The sequence below is a fragment of the Natrix helvetica genome, assembly GCF_964273705.1.
Source record: "Natrix helvetica genome assembly, chromosome: 16".
In the NCBI taxonomy this organism is placed as follows: Eukaryota; Metazoa; Chordata; class Lepidosauria; order Squamata; family Natricidae; genus Natrix; species Natrix helvetica.
Genome location: NC_138563.1, coordinates 5,712,650 through 5,739,807, shown reverse-complemented (window position 1 = coordinate 5,739,807; position 27,158 = coordinate 5,712,650). Strand labels below are relative to the sequence as shown.

At 46.9% G+C, this 27,158-nt stretch overlaps 1 protein-coding gene across 1 annotated transcript; it reads left to right on the top strand.

Annotated features, from left to right (window-relative positions):
• Positions 1–202: 202 nt before the first annotated feature.
• LOC309399798 (uncharacterized protein) lies at positions 203–27,158 on the top strand (the record flags this gene model as incomplete). The annotated part of the gene is made up of 20 exons (XM_081967910.1): positions 203–607; positions 2,290–2,393; positions 3,694–3,848; positions 4,486–4,654; positions 5,283–5,406; positions 6,595–6,710; positions 6,881–7,095; positions 8,172–8,280; positions 9,459–9,662; positions 10,482–10,537; positions 16,092–16,534; positions 17,348–17,451; positions 18,940–19,094; positions 20,019–20,187; positions 21,038–21,161; positions 22,602–22,717; positions 23,114–23,328; positions 24,375–24,483; positions 25,380–25,583; positions 26,948–27,158. 20 exons carry the CDS (start codon positions 203–205, stop codon positions 27,156–27,158), a joined length of 3,507 nt encoding a protein of 1,168 aa, XP_081824036.1.

Genomic DNA, 27,158 nt, shown 5'->3' with positions numbered 1-27,158 from the left:
AACTAGCCCGGCTGGAGTTTTATATAAAGCTGGATGGGCCTCACCCCAAAGAGTCGGTCCAAAAGGATAAGTTGCTAGGAAAACAACAGGACAGCTGCAGAATTGATTTTGACCGGCCCTGGGGAGCTCTGCATTGATATACTAGCTATAAGATTATAAATTCCCAGAAACCGACTCCACCGCCTTGTCCTTCTGCGACGCCATGACTTTCGCCGACATTTTGGACAATGTCGGAGGAATGGGCCGTTTCCAAAGAATGATGGTCAGCTTCCTAGCCATCCCGCTCTTAATGCTGGCCAGTCATAACCTCCTGCAAAACTTCACAGCCGGCATCCCGCAGCATCACTGCCAGATCCGCATTGCATCCAATGCCACGCGTCAAGGCAATGGCAGCATGGGGAATTTGGGATCCGATCAGCTCCTCCGGATCTCCATCCCAACGGATGCGGCCCGGCGGCCCGAGCAATGCCGGCGTTTTGCGGCCCCGCAGTGGCGCTTCCTGGACCCGAATGCGACGCTGAGCAACGAGACTGTGTTGGACACCGAAGCCTGTGAGGATGGATGGACTTACGACCGGAGCTTGTTCAGCAACACGATTGTCAGTGAGGTGAGAAAGAAACTGGGTTTTTTATTTTTTAATTTTAAAGGGATGAGAAAAGGTTAAATATCTTAGAGCAGCGCTTGGCAACTTTAAGATGGGTGGACTTCGAGTTTAGTTTAGTTTAGTTTACTTTATTGTCATTGCAATGAAATTAAATGCCGTCCTCATTGTAACTATCAAAAATAAAAATGCACACCTCCTTCACATTCAATATATAATTGAAACTGAAAACTTCTGATACTGCACCGTAGAATCCAATATGGTTGCTGCCCTGGGAGAGAAGCTGTTTTTCAGCCTATTTGTCCTGGTTTTTATTCTCCTGTACCGGCTGCCATATGGTAATAGTTCAAAAAAAAGGATGCCCAGAATGAGATGGATCTTTAAGGATGTTTTGAACTTTCTTAAGGCACGGGGGCTATAAAGCTCTTCCAAAGAGGGGAGAGGGCAACCTATGACCCTCTGGGCAATGACGTTGACCCTCTGGAGCCCTGTCCTATCTGCCCCTGTGCAATTGGCAAACCAGACACAGGGGCAGTAAGTTAAAATACTCTCTATGGTGCAGCGGTAGAAGGTCACCAGCAGTTTTCCATTCAGTTGTTGTTTCCTGAGAAGTCTCAGGTAGTATCATCCCTGCTGGGCCCTTTTGACCAGGGCTGCGATGTCAGCGCCCCAGGTCAGCTCTTCTTTTATGACGACACCCAGAAACTTAAAATTGGCCATTTGATCCACTCGGTCTCCCTTGATAAGCAAGGGCTGGATATCTGATCTACTCCTTCTATAGTCCACTATAAGCCCTTGTTGGTGTGAAGTCTTGTTGGTGTGAAGGACCAAGCTATTATCTCCACACCACGAAAGCAACCGTCCCACCTCATCTCCATAGGCAGACTCATCCCCCCCCCGCCCCAGAGATGAGTCCCACCACTGTTGTATCATCTGCAAATTTAGTAATTTAGCGTGAGTGGGAATGCAGTCACGCACATAAAAAGCATAGAGTAAGTGACTCAACATGCAAAAGAATAAGGGCTGAAGTGATAGAATTACCTAATCTTACCCAAGTCCCAGAATTCCCCAACCAGCATGCTTTAAGAGGAGTGGGATTCAACTCCCAGAATTCTCCAGCCAACATGCTTTAAGATGGGTGGGATTCAACTCCCAGAATTCCCCAACCAGCATGTTTTAAGAGGGGTGGGATTCAACTCCCAGAATTCCCCAACCAGCATGCTTTAAGAGGAGTGGGATTCAACTCCCAGAATTCCCCAACCAGCATGCTTTAAGAGGGGTGGGATTCAGCTCCCAGAATTCCCCAACCAGCATGCTTTAAGAGGGGTGGGATTCAGCTCCCAGAATTCCCCAACCAGCATGCTTTAAGAGGGGTGGGATTCAACTCCCAGAATTCCCCAACCAGCATGCTTTAAGAGGGGTGGGATTCAACTCCCAGAATTCCCCAACCAGCATGCTTTAAGAGGAGTGGGATTCAACTCCCAGAATTCCCCAACCAGCATGCTTTAAGATGGGTGGGATTCAACTCCCAGAATTCTCCAGCCAACATGCTTTAAGATGGATAGACTTCAAACTCCCAGAATTCTCCAGCCAACATTTCATGAGGCCTCAGATCAGGCGGGACGTCAGATTGGCAAAAGTTCTCAACGGTTTTGGTTTTCTCTTCCCTCCCCAAAATTATTTTCCAGTGGAATCTAGTGTGCGAATCTCGGTCCCTCAGGCAGATGGCTCAGTCCATTTACATGGCTGGCGTGTTGATTGGATCGTTCCTAATTGGAAATCTCTCGGATAGGTGAGCAGTGAGGGGCAGCGTGGTGTAGGGGTTAGTGTTTCGGACTAGGAGTGGGTGTGATGGTATGTGGGCCTTTGGAGGCAGGCAGAGAGATGCTGCCAAGGGAATGGGCAGATAAGGGACTAGCTGAGCCCTCAGCTGCATAATGGATGCAGAAAGAGGGTTAGAAGGGACCCTCCCTAGTTTCTCAAGTTGTAAAGTGGGGGGGGGGAGGAGAATCTAAATCTATGGAAAGAGTTCAGAATGTGTCAGGTTGTGGAAGGATATGTAGAGAAGACCTTGGGAGAAGGAGCAAAGAGACTCTTGTCAGATAAGAGACAGCATAACCCTCAGATGTATAACAGGCAGAGCGAGAGGCTCAAAAGAAACTCTCCCTAGTTTCTCAGGCTAGAAAGGAGATGCTATAATAGTATGTGGGGAAGACCTTTGGAAGTGGGCAAAGAGACATTGCCAAGGGAACACCAGATAAGAACCTCAGCTGCATAATGCGAGGTGAAAGAGGCTCAGAAGGGACCCTCCCTAGTTCCTCAGGCTGTAAAAGAGGGGGAAGATAAAACTATGGAAAGACTTCAGAATGTAGTGCAAGGATGTATGGGGAGACATTGGGAGACAGAGCAAAGAGATCTTGTTCAGGAACAGTCAAATAAGAGACCGCATAGCCCTCAGATGTATAACAGGCAGGGTGAGAGGCTCACAAGAGACTGTCCCTAGTTTCTAAAGCTGTAAAGAAGAGGGAGGGGGGAATCTAGAACTACGGAAAGAGTTCAGTGTGTGTGTGCAAGGATATGGGGGGGGTGGGAGACCTTGGGAGAAGGAGCAAAGAGATTGCCAGATAAGGGACAGCATAACCCTCAGATGTATAACAGGCAGGGTGAGAGGTTCACAAGAGAGACCCTACCTAGTTTCTAAAGCTATAAAGAAGAGGGGGGAATCTGGAACTATGGAGGATATGGGGGGAAGACCTTGGGAGAAGGAGCAAAGAGATTGTCAGATAAGAGACAGCATAACCCTCAGATGTATAACAGGCAGGGTGAGAGGCTCACAAGAGAGACCCTACCTAGTTTCTAAAGCTATAAAGAAGAGGGGGGAATCTGGAATTATGGAGGATATGGGGGGAAGACCTTGGGAGATAGAACAAAGAGACCTAGGCCTTTTGGGAGCGCCGTTGTAGCTTTGGACAAGCTGTCATTAAACAAGCTGTCATTAAACAAGCTGTCGTGAAGTGAAAGACTACCAGTAAAAGCGAAAATATCCGATTGCAGATTGAAGCATATGAGGCTATAATGTCTGTTTCTTACAGGTTTGGCAGGAAATCTCTGATCATTTGGTGCTACCTGCAGATGGGGGTGGCCGGAGCTGGCACGGCCTTTGTGCCCAACTTTACCATTTATTGCATCCTCCGTTTTCTGTGCGGCATGGCGATGTCCGGCATTTCCCTCAATTCAGTTTCTCTCTGTGAGTCTCCAGCGTCTCTCTCTCTCTCTCTTCCCCCACTGGTCAAAGCCCTTTGCTCTCTTTTGCAAAATGTGTTTTGCCTTTTTTCCACTACGCTGTGTTGAATACTAGCCACTAAACTGGCATTGCCCGGGTATTTATTAATAGGGGGAAAATGTCCGGACCAAATGTGATTTCTAAGGTTGGATTTTCACCCTTACCAGAGGGAGCCCCCTTGTGGAGTACTGCGAAGCTGTTACCACAGGAACTCCACTGCGCTGTACAGTAGAATCCATTTTAAGGCACAACAGTCTGTATCTTAACAGAACACCACCACCACTACCGAGGGGTGTTAGGGGTGTCTTACCGCCACATTATTTGTTCCCAGAGAGTAAGTCATCTGTGTACTAAGTTTGGTTGAAATTGCTCCAGGCATTCCAGAGTTATGCTGGTGTACACACACACATACACAGATCCGTTTTTAGATAGGTAGGTAGATAAGGATGACAGGTAGTCCTCAACATACGACTTACAAAAAGAAGTTCGTAAAATGCAGGCCAAGCTCACCTAGCGACTGTCTCGCTTAGCAACAGAGGTTTTGTTGTCATAAGTTGAGGATTGCCTGCAGTATTTATATGTTGTGTCTTTTTTTTTATAGGCATGGAGTGGATACCAAGCAAATACCGGGCTATCGTTGGCACGATCAATGGTTACAGCTACACGACTGGGCAGTTCATCCTGGCTGGTGTGGCGTATCTCATCCGTGATTGGCGCTGGCTGCAGCTGGCCGTCTCCCTCCCTTACTTCGTCTTCTTCCTCTACTCCTGGTAGGTTCCTCTGGAAGTTTTCAAGAAGAGACCGGACTGCCATCTGTCAGAAATGGTGTAGGGTCTCCTGCTTGGGCAGGAGGGGGGTTGGACTAGATGACCTCCAAGGTCCCTTCCAACTCTGTTAATCTGTTTTCCAGAATCTCTTGCTTGGGCGGGGTGGATTGGACTAAATGACCTCCAAGGTCCCTTCCAACTCTGTTAATCTGTTTTCCAGAATCTCTTGCTTGCGCAGGGAGGGGTTGGACTAGATGACCTCCAAGGTCCTTTCCAATTCTGTTAATCTGTTTTCCAGAATCTCCTGCTTGGGCAGGGGGGGATTGGACTAGATGACCTCCAAGGTCCTTTCCAATTCTGTTAATCTGTTTTCCAGAATTTCCTGCTTGCGCAGGGGGGGATTGGACTAAATGACCTCCAAGGTCTAAAGCAGGATTAGAACTCACGGCCGTATCTTCAACGACCTTTTAACAAGGTCTAGTTGCTTGTCTCTTGCAATTCTCCAATTCCCAATTCTCTGCCTTCCATCGCATTCCTCTGTTCACCCTTAAATCCCCACCCTCTTTTCCCGAGGCCCAGCTCTAACCACTAGGGCTGTCAGAAAGCTGCAAAATCCCCTTCTTGGTTGCAGGTTTTTCGTCGAATCCGCCCGCTGGCTGGCCATTTCAGGGAACCAGGAGAAGGCGGTGAAAGGGTTGAAGAAGGCGGCCTGGCTTAATGGGAAGAAGCAAGAAGGGAATAAACTCAGCGTGGAGGTATGAGGCCCCATTATTCCACCAGAAATCCCACCACCTTTTTTTTTTTTTTTTGCAAAATGCAATAAAAACTGGGATATTCTGCATTGTTGTGGTCCGCCAGCAGCCAGTGGAGCTGGTGGCAGATTCATACAGTGAGGAGGGTTGGGGAGGAACCTGGGCTAGTCCTGGAGTCTGGGGAAGGCTCGGATGAGGGCTTTGTGTCGGAGGCAGAGAGGGGGACAGAGCCGTATGCCAGTTCTCAGCTGCCTTCGGAGTCGGAGATCAGTGAGGCAGAGGAACAGCTGGAGCCTGTCCCCGGGAGGCTGCGATTATCGTAAATACGAGTCAGTTGTAAAGGGGCTGAATTTTAATCACATGAGCATGGAGATATTGCAATGGTTGTAAGTGCGAAAAATGACCCTGAGTTGCTTTTTAAGGGCAATCGTAACTTTGAGTAGGCACTGATTGTAAATCGAGAGCTAGCTGTAAATCTGTTCAGGGTGGTACAAAGCCATCCGGGTATAAGGACTCCTACATTGGGCCTGAGGCTGGATTCGGAGACCTCCAGGCTCCCTTCCAACCTCATTATTATATGATTCTGTGAGCAGAATTCTCTCAGCAATCTTGCACTCCGGAGGAGCAAAGAACAGACATTATCATAGGATAGCAGTCCAATATCAAGGTTCCAAATTGCATCCAAAATAAAATAAGAATCCAAGGCAAAATTCCAATGTATTAAAAGAGCCATGTCGGCACATCTGGGAAAACCCGAATCTGAAAGCCTCCACAGTTTTCCCCACCCAGTTGAAAAGTTCAAGGTCCTGCCCCCCACACCCACAAAGTTCATCCCATGGTCCAATCTCCCACTGCCACAAAGACAGATTCCCCCCCATCCAGATCCGGCCAGGTGTAGAGACAAAGATGACCTTGACTTTCTAAGAAGAATGCTATTATGGCTACATTTCACCCAACTCTGTATAATCCTCCTGCCTCCCATTTTTCGCACAGTAGAAAGTGTGGCGGGCCTGAAGTCCAAAAAGAAAAAAAAATGGCTTGCAGGCATGACGTCCTTTAGGCGAACAATTGGCCAGTTCTCGTTCCAAGAATCCTCCCAATTTTTCCCAGTCTTCTTTCTCATCTGGGGGGGGGGGGGGACACACGACAAAATCTCGCACTGACCCCTTCTCTTCTCCTCCTCCTCCGCAGGTTTTGAAAAGCAGCATGCAGGCAGAGGGTTCTTCCACCAAATCCAGACACAGTATGGCTGATTTGGTGCGAACGCCGGGCATGCGTAAAATTTCTTTCGGCGTCAGCTTTTTTTGGTAAGAGGCGTTTCTTCCCTGCGCCCTGCTTTTTCCAGAATTGTGGTTTATTTTCCATCCAATGGTTATTCTATGATCTCTAAGGACAATGGGATTCAGATTTCCCCCCCAAAAAAATAATGGCTTTTGGGACAGGGTTCAAGCTTTCCAATTTTCTCCTCCCGTTCTAGGTTTGCCACCAGCTTCGCTTATTATGGGCTAGCCATGGATCTGCAGAATTTCAATTTCAACATCTACCTGGCCCAGCTGGTGTTTGGGATCGTCGACATCCCTTCCAAGTTTATCTCAGTTATGACCATCATGTACGTGGGACGGCGGTTCTCCCAGTCGCTCTCGCTGATCATGGCTGGCGTGTGCATCTTGGCCAACATCTTCGTGCCGCAAGGTAAGGATACCACCAGGAGTAGACAGGTCGACTTTCCCAACCGTGTTGAGCTAATTTTAACAACTGCGGTGATTCCCCTAACAAACGTGGCAAGAGACGTCATTGCACGGGACAAAACTGGCTGGACAAATTTCTCACTTAGCAACGTAAGTCCTGGGCTCGGTTGTGGTCGTAAGTCGAGGACTATTAATTCCAACCAGTTTTAAAGGAGAAAATTCCTAACGTTGAGGACAACTAATCAGCGGAACTGCTTGCCACTGGAAATCGTGGGTGCTTCATCCCTGGAGGTTTTTAAGAAGAGATTTGTCTGAAATGGTATAGAGTCTCCTGCTTGAGCAGTGGGATGGACTAGAAGACCTCCAAGGTCCCTTCCAACCCAAATTTCTATGTTCTAATGCCAATAATAATTCAAATACCAGCCAAGGGCAGGAACAATGGCCTTATTTAATTCAGACTGTTGAAAAGAATTTGACAAACAAAGGCATAGCATCAAGATCATGTGAAGTATTACTATCACTTTAGGAAAGGGACGTGGTGGCTCAGGGGCTAAGGCGCTGAGCTTGTCGATCAGAAAGGTTGCCAGTTCAGCGACTTGAATCCCTAATGGGGTGAGCTCCTGTGACTTCTCCCAGCTTCTGCCAACCTAGCAGTTCGAAAGCAGGTAAAAAATGCGAGTAGAAAACTAGGAACCACCTTTGGTGGGAAGGGAACAGTGTTCCATGCGCCTTCAGTGTTGAGTCATGCCGGCCACATGACCACGGAGACGTCTTCGGAAGAAGTGACATGGACAGTCACTTATCTGAAATAGTACAGGTTGTCCTGCCTGAGCAGGGGGCTGGACTAGAAGACCTCCAAGGTCCCTTCCACCTCTATTCTATTCTAATTTTCCAAGCTAGAGGCTATGAAAATGAAGATGTTCGCCATTTCCTTCCATTTTGGAGGTACCCATTTAGGGGCAAAAGTAAGTGGAATTTTTTAAAAAATAATTTGTCACCTGCTGAATTACGCCCAGTGCAACAGATACTGAAACCAAAGTAGAAATGTTGTCCCTGATTGTGAGTTTCTTGTCTCCTTAGATCTGAGCACTCTGAGGATGGTATTTGCCGTGGTTGGCAAGGGCTCTTTGGCTGCTTCGTTCAATTGTGCCTACATCTTTTCTGGAGAACTTTTCCCAACCATCATCAGGTGAGTAAAGGCAGCCAGGGGCATCAACCTGTTCTCCAAAGCACCTGAAGGCAGGACAAGAAACAAGGGATGGAAAACTAATCAAGGAGAGAAGCAACCTAGAAGTAAGGAGGAATTTCCTCACAGTGAGGACAATTCATCAGTGGAACGGCTGGCCACCAGAGGTCATGGGTGCTGAATCCCTGGAGGTTTTTAAGAAGAGACTAGACAGCCATTTGTCCAGAATGGTATAGGGTCTCCTGCTTGAGCAGGGAGTTGGCTTAGAACAGCGGTCACCAACTGGTGGTCCACGAGAAAATATTGGTGGTCTGCAGAAAAATTATTTGCCTTTTTTATATTGCACTAAATCAGGGGTCCTCAAACTACGGCCCCTGGGACGGATACGTGCAATGGATGCTTATGTTGCTGCAGGGGGTCTCCCCCTTCGGGGTCTTTTTGTGAGGGTCGGAAGGGGGCAGAAATTCCCACTTGGGGTGTGCTTCAGCCTCCTGGTGGGGGGCTTTGGGCGAAGGCTGGAGGGAAGGGCCGCTGGTGGCAAAGAGCCGGAGGGGCTCGTTCCAGTGGGACTGCATCATGGCTTGGAACTGGCTGACCATCTCAGCCCTCTGAGCCTCCAGGCGCCGGTACCTGGCCTTGCACTCCCGCAGGTCTTCCCTCTGCTTGGAAAGCCTATGCTCCTAGTCCTCAGTGAGGTGCTTCTGCTGAGCCTCCTTCTCGGTCAGATTCAATTTGAACTAAGCTCTTTTGCCAACTCTTTCTCCTGGTGGCTGCTTAGCTCCAGCAACGGCTTCCTGTTGGGGCCCTAAGGAGACCGGGCGGGCAGGTGAGGAGTGGCTGGGAGGGGAGGGGCAAATAGAAGACAACTAGGCGCCCCTCAACGTGAGTAACATTTGAGTTGGCCATGCCCACCCAGTCACATGACCACCTAGCCACGCCCACCCATCTGGTCATTAGGCAGATTATATTAGGGATTTAAAATTATGAATTTAGTGGTCCCTGAGGTCCGAAAGGTTGGGGACCCCCGGACTAGAAGACCTTCAAGGACCAAAAGCAAGATGGATGCTTTGATGGGCCACTCTTTTGGCTGCACCTGATCTGCTCTGAAGGTGCTGGAGAAGCCAAGTCAGTCCTGATTCAAAGGGGCAACAAAGGTTAATGCATCCTTTCTCCCCTACCAGGCAATCGGGAATGGGCCTGGGAGGCACCATGGCTCGGGTCGGGAGCATGGCAGCCCCCTTGGTGAGGATGAGCGGGGAATTTTTCCCATCGCTGCCCCTCATCATCTACGGTGCGGCCCCCATCCTGTCGGGCATTGTCACCTGCTTTCTCCCGGAGACCCGGAATGTGCCGTTGCCCGAGACGATCGAACAAGTCGAAAGACGGTGGGTACCGAACACGTTTCTCCAAGCGCGGTGAAGCTCCTGGGGGGACGTGGGAAGAAATGGGTTGGGGAATTCTGGGAGTTGAAGTCTACACATCTTCAAGTGGACCATAGGAAGATAACATAGATTAATAGAGTTGGAAGGGACCTTGCAGGTCATCTACGCTGAGGAATATTGTGTTAGCTCCTGTCATCTTTGATGGTTTCTCCTTCTATGAATTATTTATATAATTCATTATTATATATTTATAATTATACTGCATTGTTTTGGTCACCACGATGTAAAAAAGATGTTGGGTCTTTAGATAGAGTGCAGAGAAAAGCAACAAAGAGGATTAGGGGACTGGAGGATAAAACATAGGAAGAACGGTTGCAGGAACTGGGTATGTCTAGTTTAATGAAAAGAAGGACCAGGGGAGACAGGATAGCAGTCTTCCAATATCTCAGGGGTTGCCCCAAAGAAGAGGGAGTCAAACTATTCTCCAAGGCACCTGAGGGTAAAACAAGAGGCAATGGGTGGAAACTAATCAAGGAGAGAAGCAACTTAGAACTAAGGAGAAATTTTCTGATAGTGAGGACAATTAATCAGTGGAACAGAAGTTGCCTCCAGAAGTTGTGAATGCTCCAACTCTGGACGTTTTAAAGAAGATGTTGGATATCCATTTGTCTGAAGTGGTGAAGGGTTACTGTCTGAGCAAGGGGCTGGACTAGAAGACCTCCAAGGTCCCTTCCAACTCTGCTATTCTATTCTATTCTATTCTATTCTATTCTATTCTATTCTATTCTATTCTAAAGTTTTCTCCAACCTTTTCTTCTCAAGATCAAAACCCAACGAAGAAGACGAACTGCAACTAAAGGTTCTCCTGACCTCGGGATAAATCTGAGCACATCGAAGACGGACGCTAAGGGGCAGAAAATCAGACCCTCCTCGCCCCCCCCCCCATCATCTTAGCATCCTATTCCCTATCACTAGGTCCTCTTTTTCTGGGACATCTCAAGCAGGTTGCCAACGAGAACCTGCTTGAGATCAGAAGAAATGAGGAGATGGGTTGGACGTGAAACTTGTGAATGGCCTTGTAGAAAGTCCAATTATGGCCTAGAAACACGATATTTGCACGCCGGAGGAGAAAACTAAGGCCAACCTCTGCTGATTATAAGGGAATATCCTTCTGCGGTTATTTTTTTAAATCATTTTTTTCTTCTCCATTTAAACGAGACTTGAATTATATCTGGGGGTTTTATATGCCTGTAAAGCGATACCTGTTATACACATGTAAAAAAAACAACAATGAAAATTTGAAAATTCTGTGACTGCGGATGCAGAAATCGGGCGGACACGCAACGATAGGACTTCACCCATGATATAACTCGGTTTGTGGCATAGGAAGGATCAGTTTCACATGTGTCCTAGTGTAAACCTAGTTGTCCCAGGCGAGCAAATTTTGCTGGTTGTGTTTACGTCGCTTCTATTATAACGAGAGTCACTTCCACCACCACCCCCTCCGTGTTCTCCCAGCCAGCATTACAAAACGGCTGGGTTCACGGAATTACGCTCGGTGACGGATTCACACAATCCCAGCGAATCGTAAACGGACTAACCAGGATTGGGTTGATGATGATTCCCCCAGATCAAAGCGGACCAACAAGGTTTGTTCGGCTAGCCGAGGGGAGTGCTTCGAGCAATGGAGGAGATGGGTCGGGGTTTTTTTTTCACCGACCTCGGTTCCAGGGTTTGTGTGAATCCGATCGACCTGGGTTTGGAGGCCTGAAGCAAGACAAGGGGTTTGATCAGCGATGTGAGGTTGATGACTGGAAACCCCTTAGGGAGGGGTTTGGTTCTTTTTCGTATGTGTGAAAATAGAATAAAATAAAAGAATGTGTGATTTCTGGAGATTAGACAGGATAGATTATAGAAAGAAGAAAATCAGGACGTACCTTTAGGGAGGTCAATTTATAAGTGTATTTATAATTGCTACGAAGAATATTGGAACTGCTGCGAATAATATTTATAGCTTTTTAAGTTTCTCTTCTATTTTTCTCTCCCCTTTTTTTGTGGTTTCAACTTTTTGAGTTTTTTCTTCTCTCTTTTGCTTTTCCAATCAAATTTTTACTTTTTATACTTTATACATATCAATGCGTAAATGGTGTGGCAACTGGGTAACATACATTTTACTACGCATAAACATAGACTACGTTTATTTTGCTTTTCTATTTTCTTTTCTATTTTTCCTCCTTCCTTTGTATCCCGTTTGTAATAGTTTTTATCCTTCCCTTTAAAAGTATAATAAACATTATTTAAAAATCAGCTAAACACAGTTAGGGAGCCTGCCAATAAGGGGCACTGCGTTTGGGATGCCTACTTTTGAATTTTCCATATATACAACAACCACAGTCTATATTTTATCTTATTGTTTGCACTTATATTCTGCTTTTGAATTTTGCATATGTAGGAAACAGTATTCTGTACTTTTTTTCTTTTGCACATATTCTGTCACTGGGCACCACGTTTACAAATTTCTCTCTGTGTGTCTGTAATTGTGAACATTGGCTGATATTTCAGGCACAGGATGCCTTAATAAATTTACTCTCTCAACATGTACGAGATTCCAGAGCTTGTTCTTTGCTAAAAAAAACGTGAGTCTCTCCTGTTCATTTGAAATGGTCCCAGATATTGTTTGTTCAATTTGTTTTGGCCGCCATGATGTAGAAAAGATGTGGAGACTCTGGAAAGAGTGCAGAGAAGAGCAATAAAGAAGATTAGGAGGACTGGAGGCTAAAACATGGGAAGAACGGTTGCAGGAACCGGGTATGTCTAGTTTGATGAAAAGAAGGACTAGATATGATAGCAGTCTTCCAATATTTGAAGGGCTGCCACAGAGAAGAAGGGTTTGATCTGTTCTTCACAGCATGTGAGGGCAGGAGAAGAAGTACTGGGTGGAAGATGATTAAAGAGAGACCCAACCAACAAGCTTAATAGTTTAATGCAAATAACTGTGAGAGGGATCTTGGAGTCCTAGTGGACAATCATTTAAATATGAGCCAGCCGTGTGCAGCAGCTGCCAAAAAAGCCAACACAGTTCTAGGCTGCATCAACAGAGGGAGAGAATCAAGATCACGTGAAGTATTAATACCACTTAAAACTGGAAGTTTTAAAGAAGATGCTGGATATCCTTTTGTCTGGAATGGGGCAAAGATTCCTGCCTTGAGCAGGGGATTAGACTAGAAGACCTCCCAATGTCTCTTCTGGATGTGTGATTCTGCCTTTGCTGTTTTGTTAGTGGCGATTCCAGAAACTGCCTATTTAACAATTCCAAATTACAAGGGAGATTGTTTTTTTTTAAAGATTTTTCTTTTTAACTGGGCCGGCCACAGGCTGAGCTTGGCTCACGCTGCACAAACAAAAGAGAATTATATAACAGCGAATTATACTTTGGGAAACGTTGATTCTAATCACTGTTAAACCAAGCTTGCCAAGACCTTGCAAAACCATTTCAATTGGGAGGGGGGGGAAGGAGGAGATCAGCCTGGTTCCCCTTCCCCTTCCATTTAAAGAGGAGCCAGCGGTGGGCAGCAGCTGCCAAAAAAGCCAATGCAGTTCTAGGCTGCATAAACAGAGGGATAGAATCAAGATCACGTGAAGTGTTAATACCACTTTATAAGGCCTTCGTAAGGCCACACTTGGAATACGGCATTCAGTTTTGGTCACCACGATGTAAAAACAATGTGGAGACTCTGGAAAGAGTGCAGAGAAGAGCAACAAAGAGGATTAGGGGACTGGAGGATAAAACATACGAAGAACGGTTGCAGGAACTGGATATGTCTAGTTTAAGGAAAAGAAGGACTAGGGGAGACATGATAGCAGTCTTCCAATATCTCAGGGGTTGCCACAAAGAAGAGGGAGTCAAGCTCTTCTCCAAAGCACCTGAGTTTAGAACAAGAAGCAACGGGTGGAAACAAATCAAGGAGAGAAGCAACTTAGAACAGAGGAGAAATTTCCTGACAGTTAGAACAATTAATCAGTGGAACAACTTGTCTCCAGAAGTTGTGAATGCCCCAACAGTGGAAGTCTTTAAGAAGATGTTGGATAACCATTTGTGGTGTAGGGTTTCCTGCCTAAGCAGGGGGTTGGACTAGAAGACCTCCAAGGTCCCTTCCAACTCTGTTATTCTATTCTATTCTACGCTATTCTAATTGTGGGCTCAGTTGCAATCATTGTTTTGATTCAGGGGGTGATATTTTTGCATAGAAATGAATGGCTGAACTGGCTGTTATAGTCTTAAATTCAAATTGATTGGGCTTAAAACAAGACCTGCCCCAAAGGAGTCTACATCAAACTTCATTCATTCATTCATTCATTCATTCAACCAATTTCGTTGTATACATGATGTACAATGACAATAAAGGTTAGGCCATACTATACTATTCATTCATTCATATCCCACTTTTTAACATTTTTATAAATAACTCAAGGAGGCAAACATACATAAAACTCCTTCCTCCTGCTATTTTCCCGCAACATGCATGGGCTGAGAGATTGGCCCAAAGTCACCCAGCTGGCTTTCATGCCTAAGGCGGGACTAGAACTCACTATCTCCTGATTCCTAGCCAAATCCAATTGTTTTTCTCAAAGATTTAAGTTTGGAGAATTGGTTCTGAATCTTCAGCTGTCCAACCAGCTGCTGCTTTTCTAAGACCCCCAAACAGAGGAATCCTACCATTCAAAAAAGCCAGATCACATCACTAGCAAACCCAGTTACATTAACTGAGTTCTCCTAACACATTCAGCCCAACCCATAAGCCGTGTTCTAGCTTCATGGGAAGGCTTGATTCCCAGAAGAAGCCAACAGTTAGATTTTCTACCACAACCCACAAACTTCTCAACTGCCTTTAAATTCAGATTATGAGTTTGTCATGTGAACGCAGCCACAAAGAAATCTTTCCAGTCATCGGCTCCCCCTCCAGGCTAAATTGATGGAAAGGTACTAAATGAAGAGTTTCTTGGTAGGTGAGGGTGCTGGGAGCTCTAGTTTTAGAACTTCCAGAACAGATATCGTAGCTTGATATAAGAGCCCCATCATTTTCAACTTAGGGATGTGGTGGCTCAGTACGCTAAAACGCTAAGCTTGTCGATCAGAAAGGTTGATAGGTCGGCGGTTCGAATCCCCAGCGACGCGTAATGGAGTGAGCTCCCGTTCCTTGTCCCAACTTCTTGCAACCTATTAGTTTGAAAACAGGTAAAAAATGCAAGTGGAAAAATAGGAAGCACCTTTGGTGGGAAAGGAACAGTGCTCCGTGTGCCTTTGCCGTTGAGTCATGCTGGCCACATGACCACGGAGACGTCTTCGGACAGCGCTGGCTCTTCGGCTTTGAAACGGAGGTGAGCACCGCCCCCTAGAGTTGGGAACAGCTAGCATGCATGTGCGAGGGGAACCTTTACCTTTCTCTTTGCCCTCTGCCCGAATGACTTACGACCATTTGTTTGGTGACTGTTTGAAGTCACAACAGAACTGAAAAAAGTGACTTAGAACCGTTTCTCCCCTAATCCAAATTCGGATATTTGGCATACTGATCCATATTTACGATGGAAGCAGTTCCAGGGGTCACGGGATCACCCTGTGGCAACCTTCCCAAATGGTTTCCCACAAGCAAAGGCTCTGTGTATGTGTGTGTGTGTGTGTGTGTGTAAGTCAGATTACTTAATGATGGCATCATTCACTTAAGAAGCAGTGTTTCGCTTAACAACGGTGGCAAAAATGGGACAAAACTCATCGGATTTGCTAAACGATGGAAATGTTGGGGCCTAAGGAGAGAAATACCTGTGCTTGCCTTGTTGGGCAGCTGGCTCTGAGCCCTGAACGCCAATGACTTAGAAAAAGAAGGAAAAAATTCTTATTTCTCTCGACTTGGCCTGGACTGACCCCCGCCGTTGCTATCTTACCTACGTTCCCGAGAAAATAAATCCTGCTTCTCCTTCCTTCTTTCCATCCCTCCCAACACAAAGAAAAGCAGCTCAGCTAACTTAATTCGTCAGCAGCTGATCCCGAAGGCGAAAAGAATCTGAAGCCGCAAAGTGAGCGAACCCTGGGCCAAACTTCGACGACGCACGAAGCCTGCACCTCAGCTGCCCCGTTTGCTCCTAAGAGGTGCAGGAAAAGAATCGGAGTGGAATCAAAACACACCCTGGGGTGACAAAAGTACAACGCACAGTGGGCAGCCGCTGAATCTATTTGCCCAGGAGGAGTTTTCTCCCGCCACCGGTTTGCATTTCAACGCCGGAGCAGAGTCCGGCTGGCATTGCGTAACCCACTGGGTCTCCTCCGCCACATCCTCCCTTCGCTCCGTCTTCGTTCAGGTCCCGCAAAGTAGCCAAGACGGCCATTTCCCCATCGGTGAGACAAGTTTGCTGCCAGCGGAGTCTCTCCGTCGTCAGGGCCGTGTTTTTGTCGCGTCTACGTCGTGCCACCCAAGCCCGCCATGCCGTTTGCCGAACTTCTGGACCAAGCGGGTGGCATGGGACGCTTCCAAGTCTTCAACGTAGCCCTGCTGTGTTTTCCGATGCTCCTGATGGCAGCTCACAACCTCTTGCAGAATTTCACAGCTGGGATTCCCGGACATCACTGCCGGGTGGCGTCAAGCAAGGGGTGCGCCGACGGGAATGCCACGGGAAACGCAGATTGCCGGGCGCTGCTGAGGGCGTTCGTCCCCCAGGATGGGGCCTGGAGGCCGGAGAAGTGTTGGCGTTTTGTCACCCCCCAATGGCAGCTGTTGGAGTTGAACTCAACGGGACGGGAGCCGACGGAGGCCAAGCAGGAGCCATGTCTGGATGGGTGGACCTACGAAGGGACAGTCTTCACATCCACCATTGTAACCGAGGTAAGAAGGATGCTCGTTTATTGACCTGGTGGAAGATTGCTAGGCTCCTTGTTAGACATATTAACAGAGTTGGAAAAGACCTTGTAGATTGTCTAATGCAACCATTGCCCAAGCAGGAGACCCTACACAGTTTCTGACAGATGGTGATTCAGTCTCTTCTTGAAAGCTTCCAGGGATGAAGCTCCCACAACTTTTGAAGGCAACTTCTGTTCCATGGGTGGATTGTTCTCCCTGTCAGGAAATTTCTCCTTATTTCCAGGTTGAATCTCTCCTGGATCAGTTTCCATCCATTGTTCCTTGTCTGGATTTCAGGTGCAGCTTGACCCCCTCCTCCTCTCTGTGGCAGCCCCTCAAATATTGGAAGTCCTGCTCTCATGTCTCCCCAAGTCCTTCTCTTCACTAGACTAGCCAGGCCCAATTCCTGCAACTGTTCACCTTTGGTGGGAAGGGAACAGCGCTCCGTGCGCCTTTGGAGTTGAGTCATGCCGGCCACATGACCACGGAGACGTCTTCGGACAGCGCTGGCTCTTCGGCTTTGAAATGGAGATGAGCAGCGCCCCCTAGAGTCGGGAACAACTAGCACATATGTGCGAGGGAAACACTATGTGTTAGTGTCCTTCTTGAACAGGTGGTTGGACCAGATGACCTCCAAGGTCCCCTCCAAGCCTGTTATTCTGTCTTCACCGTTCTCATATCTTGGGTATGATGTTCTTCTGAACTTCACAGGTCCTTTTAGCCCTTCTCTCTTAGCTTGAAGGGTCAACGTCCATCCGGGTTGTGGATTATGATATTTCTATTCCTGTCCTCCTGCAGTGGGACTTGGTGTGCGATTTCCGGAGCCTCCAGCAGTTGGCGCAGTCTATCTACATGGCCGGTGTGCTGGTGGGTGCCATCATCTTTGGGGGCCTCTCTGACAAGTAAGAAGTAGATTATTATTCTTTCCTTTGAAAAGAAACCAGCTTCTTTTGACCATTATTGGAAGCTTGGTGGTTGTGACAACGGATCCATCAAACATTGATTCACAGTCTAATGCCACAGTGATGTTTTGTTGAAAGTAACTTTGTTAAGCAAAGCTGTTTTGGGGACAAAATGATGAAGGGGTTATACTCTTTATATAGATATTTATTCTAGATCTTTTTCTCTATCCGATAGATAGATAGATAGATAGATAGATAGGTAGGTAGGTAGGTAGGTAGGTAGGTAGGTAGGTAGGTAGGTAGGTAGGTAGGTAGGTAGGTAGATAGATAGATAGATAGATAGATAGATAGATAGATAGATAGATAGATAGATAGATAGATGAGATAGAGGGATAGATATAGACAAACAGACAGAGACAGACAGACAGATAGATAGATAGATAAGAGAAGGATAGATAGTTAGATAGATAGATAGATAGGTAGGTAGGTAGGTAGGTAGATAGATAGATAGATAGATAGATAGATAGATAGATAGATAGATAGATAAATAGATAAGAGAGATAGATAGGTAGGTAGGTAGATAGATAGATAAGAGAGGGATAGATAGATAGATAGATAGGTAGGTAGGTAGGTAGGTAGGTAGGTAGGTAGGTAGGTAGGTAGGTAGGTAGGTAGATAGATGAGATAGAGGGATAGATATAGACAGACAGAGACAGACAGACAGATAGATAGATAAGAGAGGGATAGATAGATAGATAGATAGATAGATAGATGTGTGTTTGTGTGTGTGTGTGTACACAAACACACATATATTGTATAACCCCCTTATCGTTTTGTCCCCAAAACAGATGAATATACATTCCATCTTTCCTTGCACTTTTCCTTTATATGTTTATCCTAGTCCGTCTTCGTTTTTTTTTTTTAGCTTTGGGTTAATAAAAATTAGGATTGAAAGAACCCTGAGTCTTGAAGGGTGCTAACTCCCTACAGATAGTCCTTGATTTATGACCACAATTTCCACAGCTAAGGAAGGCAGCTTTTAAGTGAATTTTTGCCCCATTTTATGACCTTTCTCGCCACAGTGGTTAAGGGAAACTCAGTCATACTGTCGTTAAGCGAATCTGGCTTCCCCATTGATTTTGCTTGCCCGAAAGTTGCGAAAGGGGATCGTGTTGACCCCGGGACACTGCAGCTGTCCTAAATACATACCAGTTGCCAAGCATCCAAATTTTGATCATGCCACCATTCAGTCATAAGTACGAGGACCTGTCCTATATCGCTTTTCTTCAACGCCATTGGGGCTTTGAATGGTCACTAAATTAATGGTCATAAGGTGAGGACTATCTGTGCTTTCCTCTATCCATCTCCCCTCTATTCTTCTTCAGGACGGGGACACACACACACACACAGAGGCTGCATGATATTTTCACAGTGCCACAAACACACCAGGTTGATATATATATATATATTTATTTTTCCTTCTTGTAGATTCGGGCGGAAGGCTTTACTTCTTTGGTCGTGTTTCCAGTTGGCCGTTTCTGGATCCTGCACAGCGTTCGTTCCCAGCTTCAGCGTTTATTGTGTCTTGCGCTTCCTAACCGGCATGGCTGTTTCCGGGGTTGGCCTCAATTGTGTGTCGTTGTGTAAGTTCTCTCCCTCTGGCAACTCCAAATACGATGCCTCCTGCAAAATGGCTGGCTGGGGGATTCTGGGAGTTGAAGTCCATCCATCTGAAAGCATGCTGGCTGGGGGATTCTGGGAGTTGAAGTCCATCCATCTGAAAGCATGCTGGCTGGGGGATTCTGGGAGTTGAAGTCCATCCATCTGAAAGCATGCTGGCTGGGGGATTCTGGGGGATTCTGGGAGTTGAAACCAGGCTTAATAGCTGCGACTGTGAGAGGGATCTTGGAGTCTTAGACAACCAGCTAAATAGGAGCCAGCCGTGTGCAGTGGCAGCCAAAAAAACCAATGCAATCCCAAATTGCATTAACAGAGGGATACAATCAAGATCAAGGGAGGTACTAATACCACTCTATAAAGCTTTGATAAGGTCACCCTTGGAATATTGCATCCCGTTTTGGTCACTACACTATAAAAAGGATGTTGAGACTCTAGAAAGAGTGCAGAGGAGAGCAACAAAGAGGATTAGGGGACTGGAGGCTAAAACATATGATGGATTGCAGGAACTGGGCCAGGCTAGTCTAGGGAAGAGAAGGACCAGGGGAGACAGGAGAGCATCTTCCAATATTTGAGGGGCTGCCACAGAGAGGAGGAAGAGGGTCAAGCTATTCTCTAAAGCCCCCGAAGGCCAGACAAGGAAGAATGGATGGAACCTGAACAAGGAGAGATTCAACCTGGAAATAAGGAGGAATTTCCTGGCAGTGAGAGCAATCAACCCATGGAACAGAAGTTGCCTTTGGAAGTTGTGGGAGCTTCATCCCTGGATGCTTTCAAGAAGAGACCGGACTGCCCTCTGTCAGAAATGGTGTAGGGTCTCCTGCTTGGGCGAGGGGATTGGACTAGACGACCTCTAAGGTCCCTTCCAACTGTGTTCATCTATTTTCTAGCTGTGGAGTGGACACCGATGCATTCCCGAGCCACGGTCAGCATGGTGACTGGGTACAGCTACAGCCTTGGGCAGTTCATCCTCGCAGGAGTGGCGTACGCCATCCGGGACTGGCGTTGGCTTCAGTTGGCCGTGTCCATCCCCTATTTTGCCTTTTTCCTCTATGGCTGGTAGGTGGTTTGCAACCTTTGCAACTGAAGATGCTGTACGGCAAGAGTACCGCATTCAGTTTTGGTCCCCAAGATGTAAAAAAGATGTTGAGACTCTAGAAAGAGTGCAGATAAGAGCAACAAAGAGGATGAGTGGACTGGAGGCTAAAATATACGATGAACGGTTGCAGGAACTGGGTATGTCTAATGTTTAGAGAAAAGAAGGACTGGGGGAGACATGATAGCAGTGTTCCAATATCTCAGGGGTTGCCACAAAGAAGAGGGAGTCAAACTATTCTCCAAGGCACCTGAGGGTAGAACAAGAAGCAATGGGTGGAAACTAATTAAGGAGAGAAGCAACTTAGAACAGAGGAGAAATTTCCTGACAGTGAGAACAATTAATCAGTGGAACAGAAATTGCCTCCAGAAGTTGAGAATGCTCCAACACTGGATGTTTTTAAGAAGAGGTGGTAGAAAAATTGAATTTCACCACTGGTTTTTATGTTGTTTTTTCGCTGGTCTTCCTTTTTTGTAAATGGTACATCCCGACAATACACTGTATTCAAAAATGCTTATGACTAAAACGTTTTTAAAAAAGAATTGGCTATACAACTTGGCGGCAATCTATGTCGCCAATACAGGTAGTCCTCGACTTATGACGACGGCGATGACTCAGAAGCCTAGGCTGAAAGAGGGGAAAGCAGGGCAGAATGAGAGAGGGTGGGGAAAAAGAGATTCATAGAATGAAAATTAGGAGGTGGCGATCCAGCATTTGCTGGGAGATGTTTCTCTTCACCAAAATTTGCCGGCTTCCAACCTATGGCCTGTTTCTGCTCTGTTTCCACCGCTCTTCCCTTTCTCTCTTGTGCAGGTGGTTCAGAGAGTCTGCCCGCTGGTATGCCACGAAAGGCAAACTCGATGAGGCGCTGAAAGAGCTGCAGAAGGTCGCTTGGACGAACGGGAAAAAGGATTGCCAGGAGAAGCTCAGCCTGGAGGTCTAACATCCAGAAAGCAATGTAGCTGGGTTGTTTTCTTGGGCAAGCATGAAGGGATTTCCTTTCCTTCTTTCCTTTCCTTTCTCCTTTCCCCCTTCTCTTCTCTTCCCTTCCCCTCTCTCCATCCCTCCCCTCATTCTCAAAAATGATGAACATGTCTGATACTCCTTCCTTCTGCTATTTGCCTCACAACAACAACCCTGTGAGGTGAACTGGGCTGAGACAGGGGGACTGGCCCATAGTCACCAGCTGGCTTTCGTGCTTAAGATGGGACTGGAATTCTCTGGTTTCTAGCTGATGCCTTCACTACTAGACACCATCTCTTCATCCATCCATCCATCCATCCATCCATCCATCCATTAATCCTTCCATCCACCCATCTACCAATCCATCCACCCATCTATTAATCCATCCATCTATTAATGCATCCATCCATTAATCCATCCATCCAACCACCCACTCACCCATCCATTAATCCATTCATCCATCCATTCATCCTTCCATCCACCCATCTACCTATGCATGCATCCATCCATCCATCTATTAAACCATCCATCCATTAATCCATCCATTAATCCATCCATCCTTTAATCCATCCATCAATTAATCCATCCATCCATCCACCCACCCATTAATCCATCCACCCACCCACCCACCCATTAATCCATCCACCCGTCCATCTGTCCATCCATCAATCCATCCATCCATCCATCCATCCATCCATCCATCCATTAATCCATCCATCCATCTATCCATCCATTAATCCATCCATCCATCTACCTACCCACCCATTAATCCTTCCACCCATTAATCCTTCCATCCATCCATCCACCCATCCATTAATCCATCCATCCATCAATCCATATATCCATCCATTAATCCATCCATCCATTAATCCATCCATCCATCCATTAATCCACCCATCGATCTATCCACCCATTAATCCATCCATCTACCCACCCACCCACCCATTAATCCTTCCATCCATCCATCTATCCATCCATCCATTAATCCATGCATCCATCCATTCTTTAATCCATCCATCCATCCATCTATCCATCCATCCATCTATCCATCTATCCATCCATCCATCTATCCATCCATTAATCCATCCATCAATCTATCTATCCATCCATTAATCCATCCATACATTAATCCATCTACTCATCCATTAATCCATCCATCCATCGATCTATCTATCCATCCATTAATCCATCCATCCATTAATCCATTCATCCATCTACTCATCCATTAATCCATCCATCCATCCATTAATCCATCCATTCCATCCTGCGCTATTCTCCATGCCAAAAGTTCCAAGCACCTGGAAATAGGTAGCAGATCAAAATTTGCCCATTGATCATTTAACCTTTGCAAATTCTGGCAAAGAGGCTTTGTGGCGCCCAAAACAGCCAATTCTTTTTCGGCCTGTTTTTCCAGGTGTTGAAAGCCAGCCTCCAGACACATAATTCCTCAGCCAACACCAGGTTCCCGGTGGCTGATTTGGTGCGGACACCGTCCCTCCGCCGAGTCACCGTGTGTCTTTCCTTCGTCTGGTAAGCCAAGCGGAAGGAAGATGCCTCAAAAGAGAAACCCGGGGGGGGGGGGGAGGGGGAAGCAAAGCAAAGCTTTAATTATTCTTGGCTTCGTGAATATAGGTAGTCCTCAACTTACGACTAAGGGTGCCTCATTGGCTAAGATGCTGAGCTTGTCGATCAGAAACGTTGGCAGTTCAAATCCCTAGCGCCACGTTAACGGAGTGACTTCCTGTTACGTGTCCCAGCTTCTGCTAACCTAGCAGTTCGAAAACACGTGAAAATGCCCAAGGCAGAACTAGAACTCACCATTTCCTAGTGCTCAGCCCAAAGTCACCCAGTTGCCTTTCAACCCTAAGGCAGGACTAATCAGCACCATAGACATTTTAATTTCTTTAAATCCATTGGCCATTCTAGGTTCTCCACCAGCTTTGCCTATTATGGTCTGGCGATGGACCTACAGAATTTTGGCGTCAGCATCTACCTTATCCAGGTGATCTTCGGCGCGGTAGACATTCCGGCAAAGTTGGTGGCTTTCCTTGTGATCTGCTATTCCGGCCGTCGCATCGCTCAGGCGTTAAGCCTCATCTTAGCTGGGCTGTCCATCGCGGGGAATATCTTTGTGTCCCATGGTAAGTTTCCAGGACTGGACTGACTGGACTTTTATTTCTGCAAAATAAGCAAAATAATTTCACAGTTTATCTCTCTTGTTCGGACTGAGGCTTCCCGAGAGCCTGAACTCCTTGTCCCAACAAAAAACCCTTTTATTAATTCTGTGAATTCTGCTCCTTCACATCTAGCAAAGTCTTTCAAGGGAGGATTTACAGTCACAGACCTTCTCTAGCTTGGAGAGCTGCCAGGCCGATCTCTGCAAAACTTGGCCAGGAGTCTCGGAGAGTCACGAACCAATTAAGCGAACTAATGGCCTCCTGCAAACTCCACTCCCCTTTCGCTCCTCTTTTATTGCCTCTGGGAGGGGCCCTGAAGCAAACTCCTTGTCCCGACAAAAACCCCATTTATTAATTTCCTGTGAATTTTTCTCATTCACATCCAGCAAAGTCTTTCAAGGGAGGATTTACAGTCACAGACCTTATCTGGGTTGGAGAGCTGCCAGGCCGATCTCTGCAGAACTTGGCAAGGAGTCTCGGAGAGTCACGAACCAATGAAGCAAACTAATGGACTCCTGCAAACTCCACTCCCCTTTCGCTCCTCTTTTATTCCCTCTGGGAGGGGCCATTCATCGTCCACCTGTGGCCTTACTCCCAAGTCGACCCCTGTTCTTTAGCTGTTCCCTTCATCTGGCAACTCTGCGCATGCGCACACTGGGAACAGGCTCCAGCTGTTCTTCTGCCTCACTGATGTCTGACTGAAGGCAGCTGATAACTGGCATACGGCTCTGGCCCCCTCTCTGCCTCCGACACAGAGTCCTCCTCAGAGCCTTCCCCAGACTCCAGGACTGACTCATCTTCCTCCCCAACCTCCTCACTCTCCGACTCTGCTGCCAGCTCCGCTGGTGGGCCACAACAGATATGTTGATTAACCCATAGGACCTTCCGAAGTAATATAAGTAGGGTGCTGAACTAGAACTCACCTCCTCCCAGTTTCTGATTTGGCACCTTCATCAAGAAAGTGAAATCACGTCAGGGCAACACCCAGTTGATGTTCTGATCTTTTCCAGATATGCAGATCCTAAGGACCATCTTTGCTGTCTTCGGAAAAGGATGTCTAGGCGCATCTTTCAGCTGTGTCTTTTTATATACTGGAGAACTCTACCCTACAGTGATCAGGTAACCACTCAGCGATATTCTGGGATGATGTTAGGAGCTGCCGCCAAACAGTTTGCCTCTGAAAACATAGGCGGTTGACTTTTGTTGCAACATAACTGTGGAATTAAAGAGAGGGAAGTCTCAGAATAACAGAATGCAGGAAGTCCTCAATTTACGACCCCAACCATGCCCAATATTTATGTCGTTAAGTGAGACATTTTTTGTTAAGGGAGCTTTGCGCCATTTTACAACTTTTCTTGCCACATTGGTTAAGAGAATCACTCATTTAACGACCCCATAATAATCCCTTGTGGGGTGGAATCGGGGCAACTGAATGGAGCTAGCAAAATGTTTAATGGCCGGATGCCATTCTTGTTGCCAGTGCGGAGTTTTGTTCATATATCCTCAGTGTGCCCAGAGAGAGAAAAATATCTGCCTCTACCTAGGATCGAACTCACAGCCTCCTGATTGAGAGGCGAGAGCGCCACCTCTAGGCCACCACACCACTCTGTTCAGTGAATCACTGCAGCTGTTAAATTACTAACGAGGTTGTTAAGTCAATCGGGCTTCCCCCTTGACTTGGCTTGCCCAGACATTCGGAAAAGGCGAACACATGACTCCTGGATACTGCAACCGTCATAAATGTGAGTCAAGCGTCTGAATGTAAATCATGTGACCACAGGGATGCTGCAACAAACGTCATGTATGTCTCATTTGAACGACCATACTGCTTAACAATGAATTTTCCAACTCTCTTATCATGCTTTGTAAATCTAGGACTGTATGCTATAACTCCCAAGTGCCCTGGAAAGGTGCAAGGAATATTGGGAGTTGCAGTTCCACCACGCCCAGAGAACTGAGTTGGTGAAGGATGAGTTTAAGTAAAACTTAACTCTTCTCCTCTGTTTGCATGTCAGGCAAACCGGAATGGGCTTTGGGAACACCATGGCGCGTATCGGGGGGATTGTGGCCCCTCTGGTGAGGATGACCAGCGAGTATTTCCCATCCCTTCCTCTTGTCATCTATGCCACGGCGCCAATCGTCTCCGGGATGGCCGCCTGTTTCCTGCCCGAGACTTTAAATGTGCCGCTACCAGATACAATAGAAGATGTAGAGAGCAGGTCAGTAATAATAGGACTTGCTGGTCCTTATTTGTTGTGTGTTTAATTGCACCTAGAAAATTCTAGGTGCTGTTGTGGCCCGTCAGCGGCCAGCAGAACTGGCAGCAGATTCGGAGAGTGAGGAGGTTGGGGAGGAACCTGGGCCAGTCCTGGAGTCTGGGGAAGGCTCTAAGGAGGGCTCTGTGTCGGAGGCAGAGAGGGGGCCAGGGCCGTCTGACAGTTATCAGCTGCCTTCGGAGTCAGACATCAGTGGGACAGAAGAACAGCTGGAGCCTGTTCCCAGTGTGCGCATGCGCAGAGTGGCCAGATGAAGGGAAGAACTAAAGAACAGGGGCTGACTTGGGAGGAAGGCCACAGGTGGACGATGAATGGTCCCTCCCAGAGGGGATAAAAGAGGAGCAAAAGGGGAGTGGAGTTTGCAGGAGACCATTAGTTCGCTTAATTGGTTCGTGACTCTCCGAAACTCCTGGCCAAGTTCTGCAGAGATCAGCCGGGCAGCTCTCCAAACCAGATAAGATCTGTGACTGTAAATCCTCCCTTGAAAGACTTTGCTGGAGGAGAAGCAGAATTCTCCTGTTCTTCTGAAGGAGCAGAATTCACAGGGAATACTAAAAGGGCTTTTTTGTTGGGACAAGGAGTTTGCTTCATGTTCTTGGGGAGCCTCGGTCAGAACAGGTGGTGGGAGGGGAGGGGAAACTTGAAAGAACCGTTTTAGTAGACCGTCGGTGTCAGGCAAATCAAAAGTCACATGTTTGAATCAATAAGCCACGATCCATCAACTTTGGGACTTGATTTAGTTCAGTGTTTCTCAACCATGACAACTTTAGCCTGCAGTTTCCTTGGCAAGATTTTTCAAAAAGTGATTTGCCATTGCCTCCTTTCTAGGGCTGAGATCAAGGGACTGGCGCAGGGTCAACCAGATGGTCTCGTGCCTAAGACAGGACTAGAACTCACCATCTCCTGGTGGTTGGCCCAAAGCTACCCAGCTGGCTTTCATGCCTAAGGTGGGACTAGAACTCCCCACATCCTGGGGATTGGCCTAAAGTCACATAGATGGCTTTCATGCCTAAAGCGGGTCTAGAACTCCCTGTCTCCTGGGGATTAGCCCAAAGTCACTCAGGCAGCTTTCATACTTAAGGTAGAACTACAGCTCACCATCTCCTGGTGATTGGCCCAAAGTCACCCAGCCAGTATTTATGTCTAAGGCAGCACTAGAACTCACAATCTCCTGGTTTCCAGCCTAGCGTCTTAACCACTGCAAACAAACTACCTTTCAATATTTTGTGTTACTTTGCCAAGCAGATGCCTTAAACTGGCCCCTCTGCCTTTAAATTCTTCTTCCTCTTTTAATTGTCCTGTCTTAGGAGCATGGAGAAAGAAAAGAGAGAAAACGGCGGAAAAGACGAGATTTGTCGTCCAGGCGCAGTTCTCCTGGATATGAAAGAAATCAAAGAGACGGAAAAAGATTCCAGGCTACCAGAAAACCTGGGAAATAAAGACACGGGAGGAGTTGGAATGGAAGTTTCCTCTGATATCCCCAAAGGAGCCATCACGATTTCCAATGCATTAGGATAA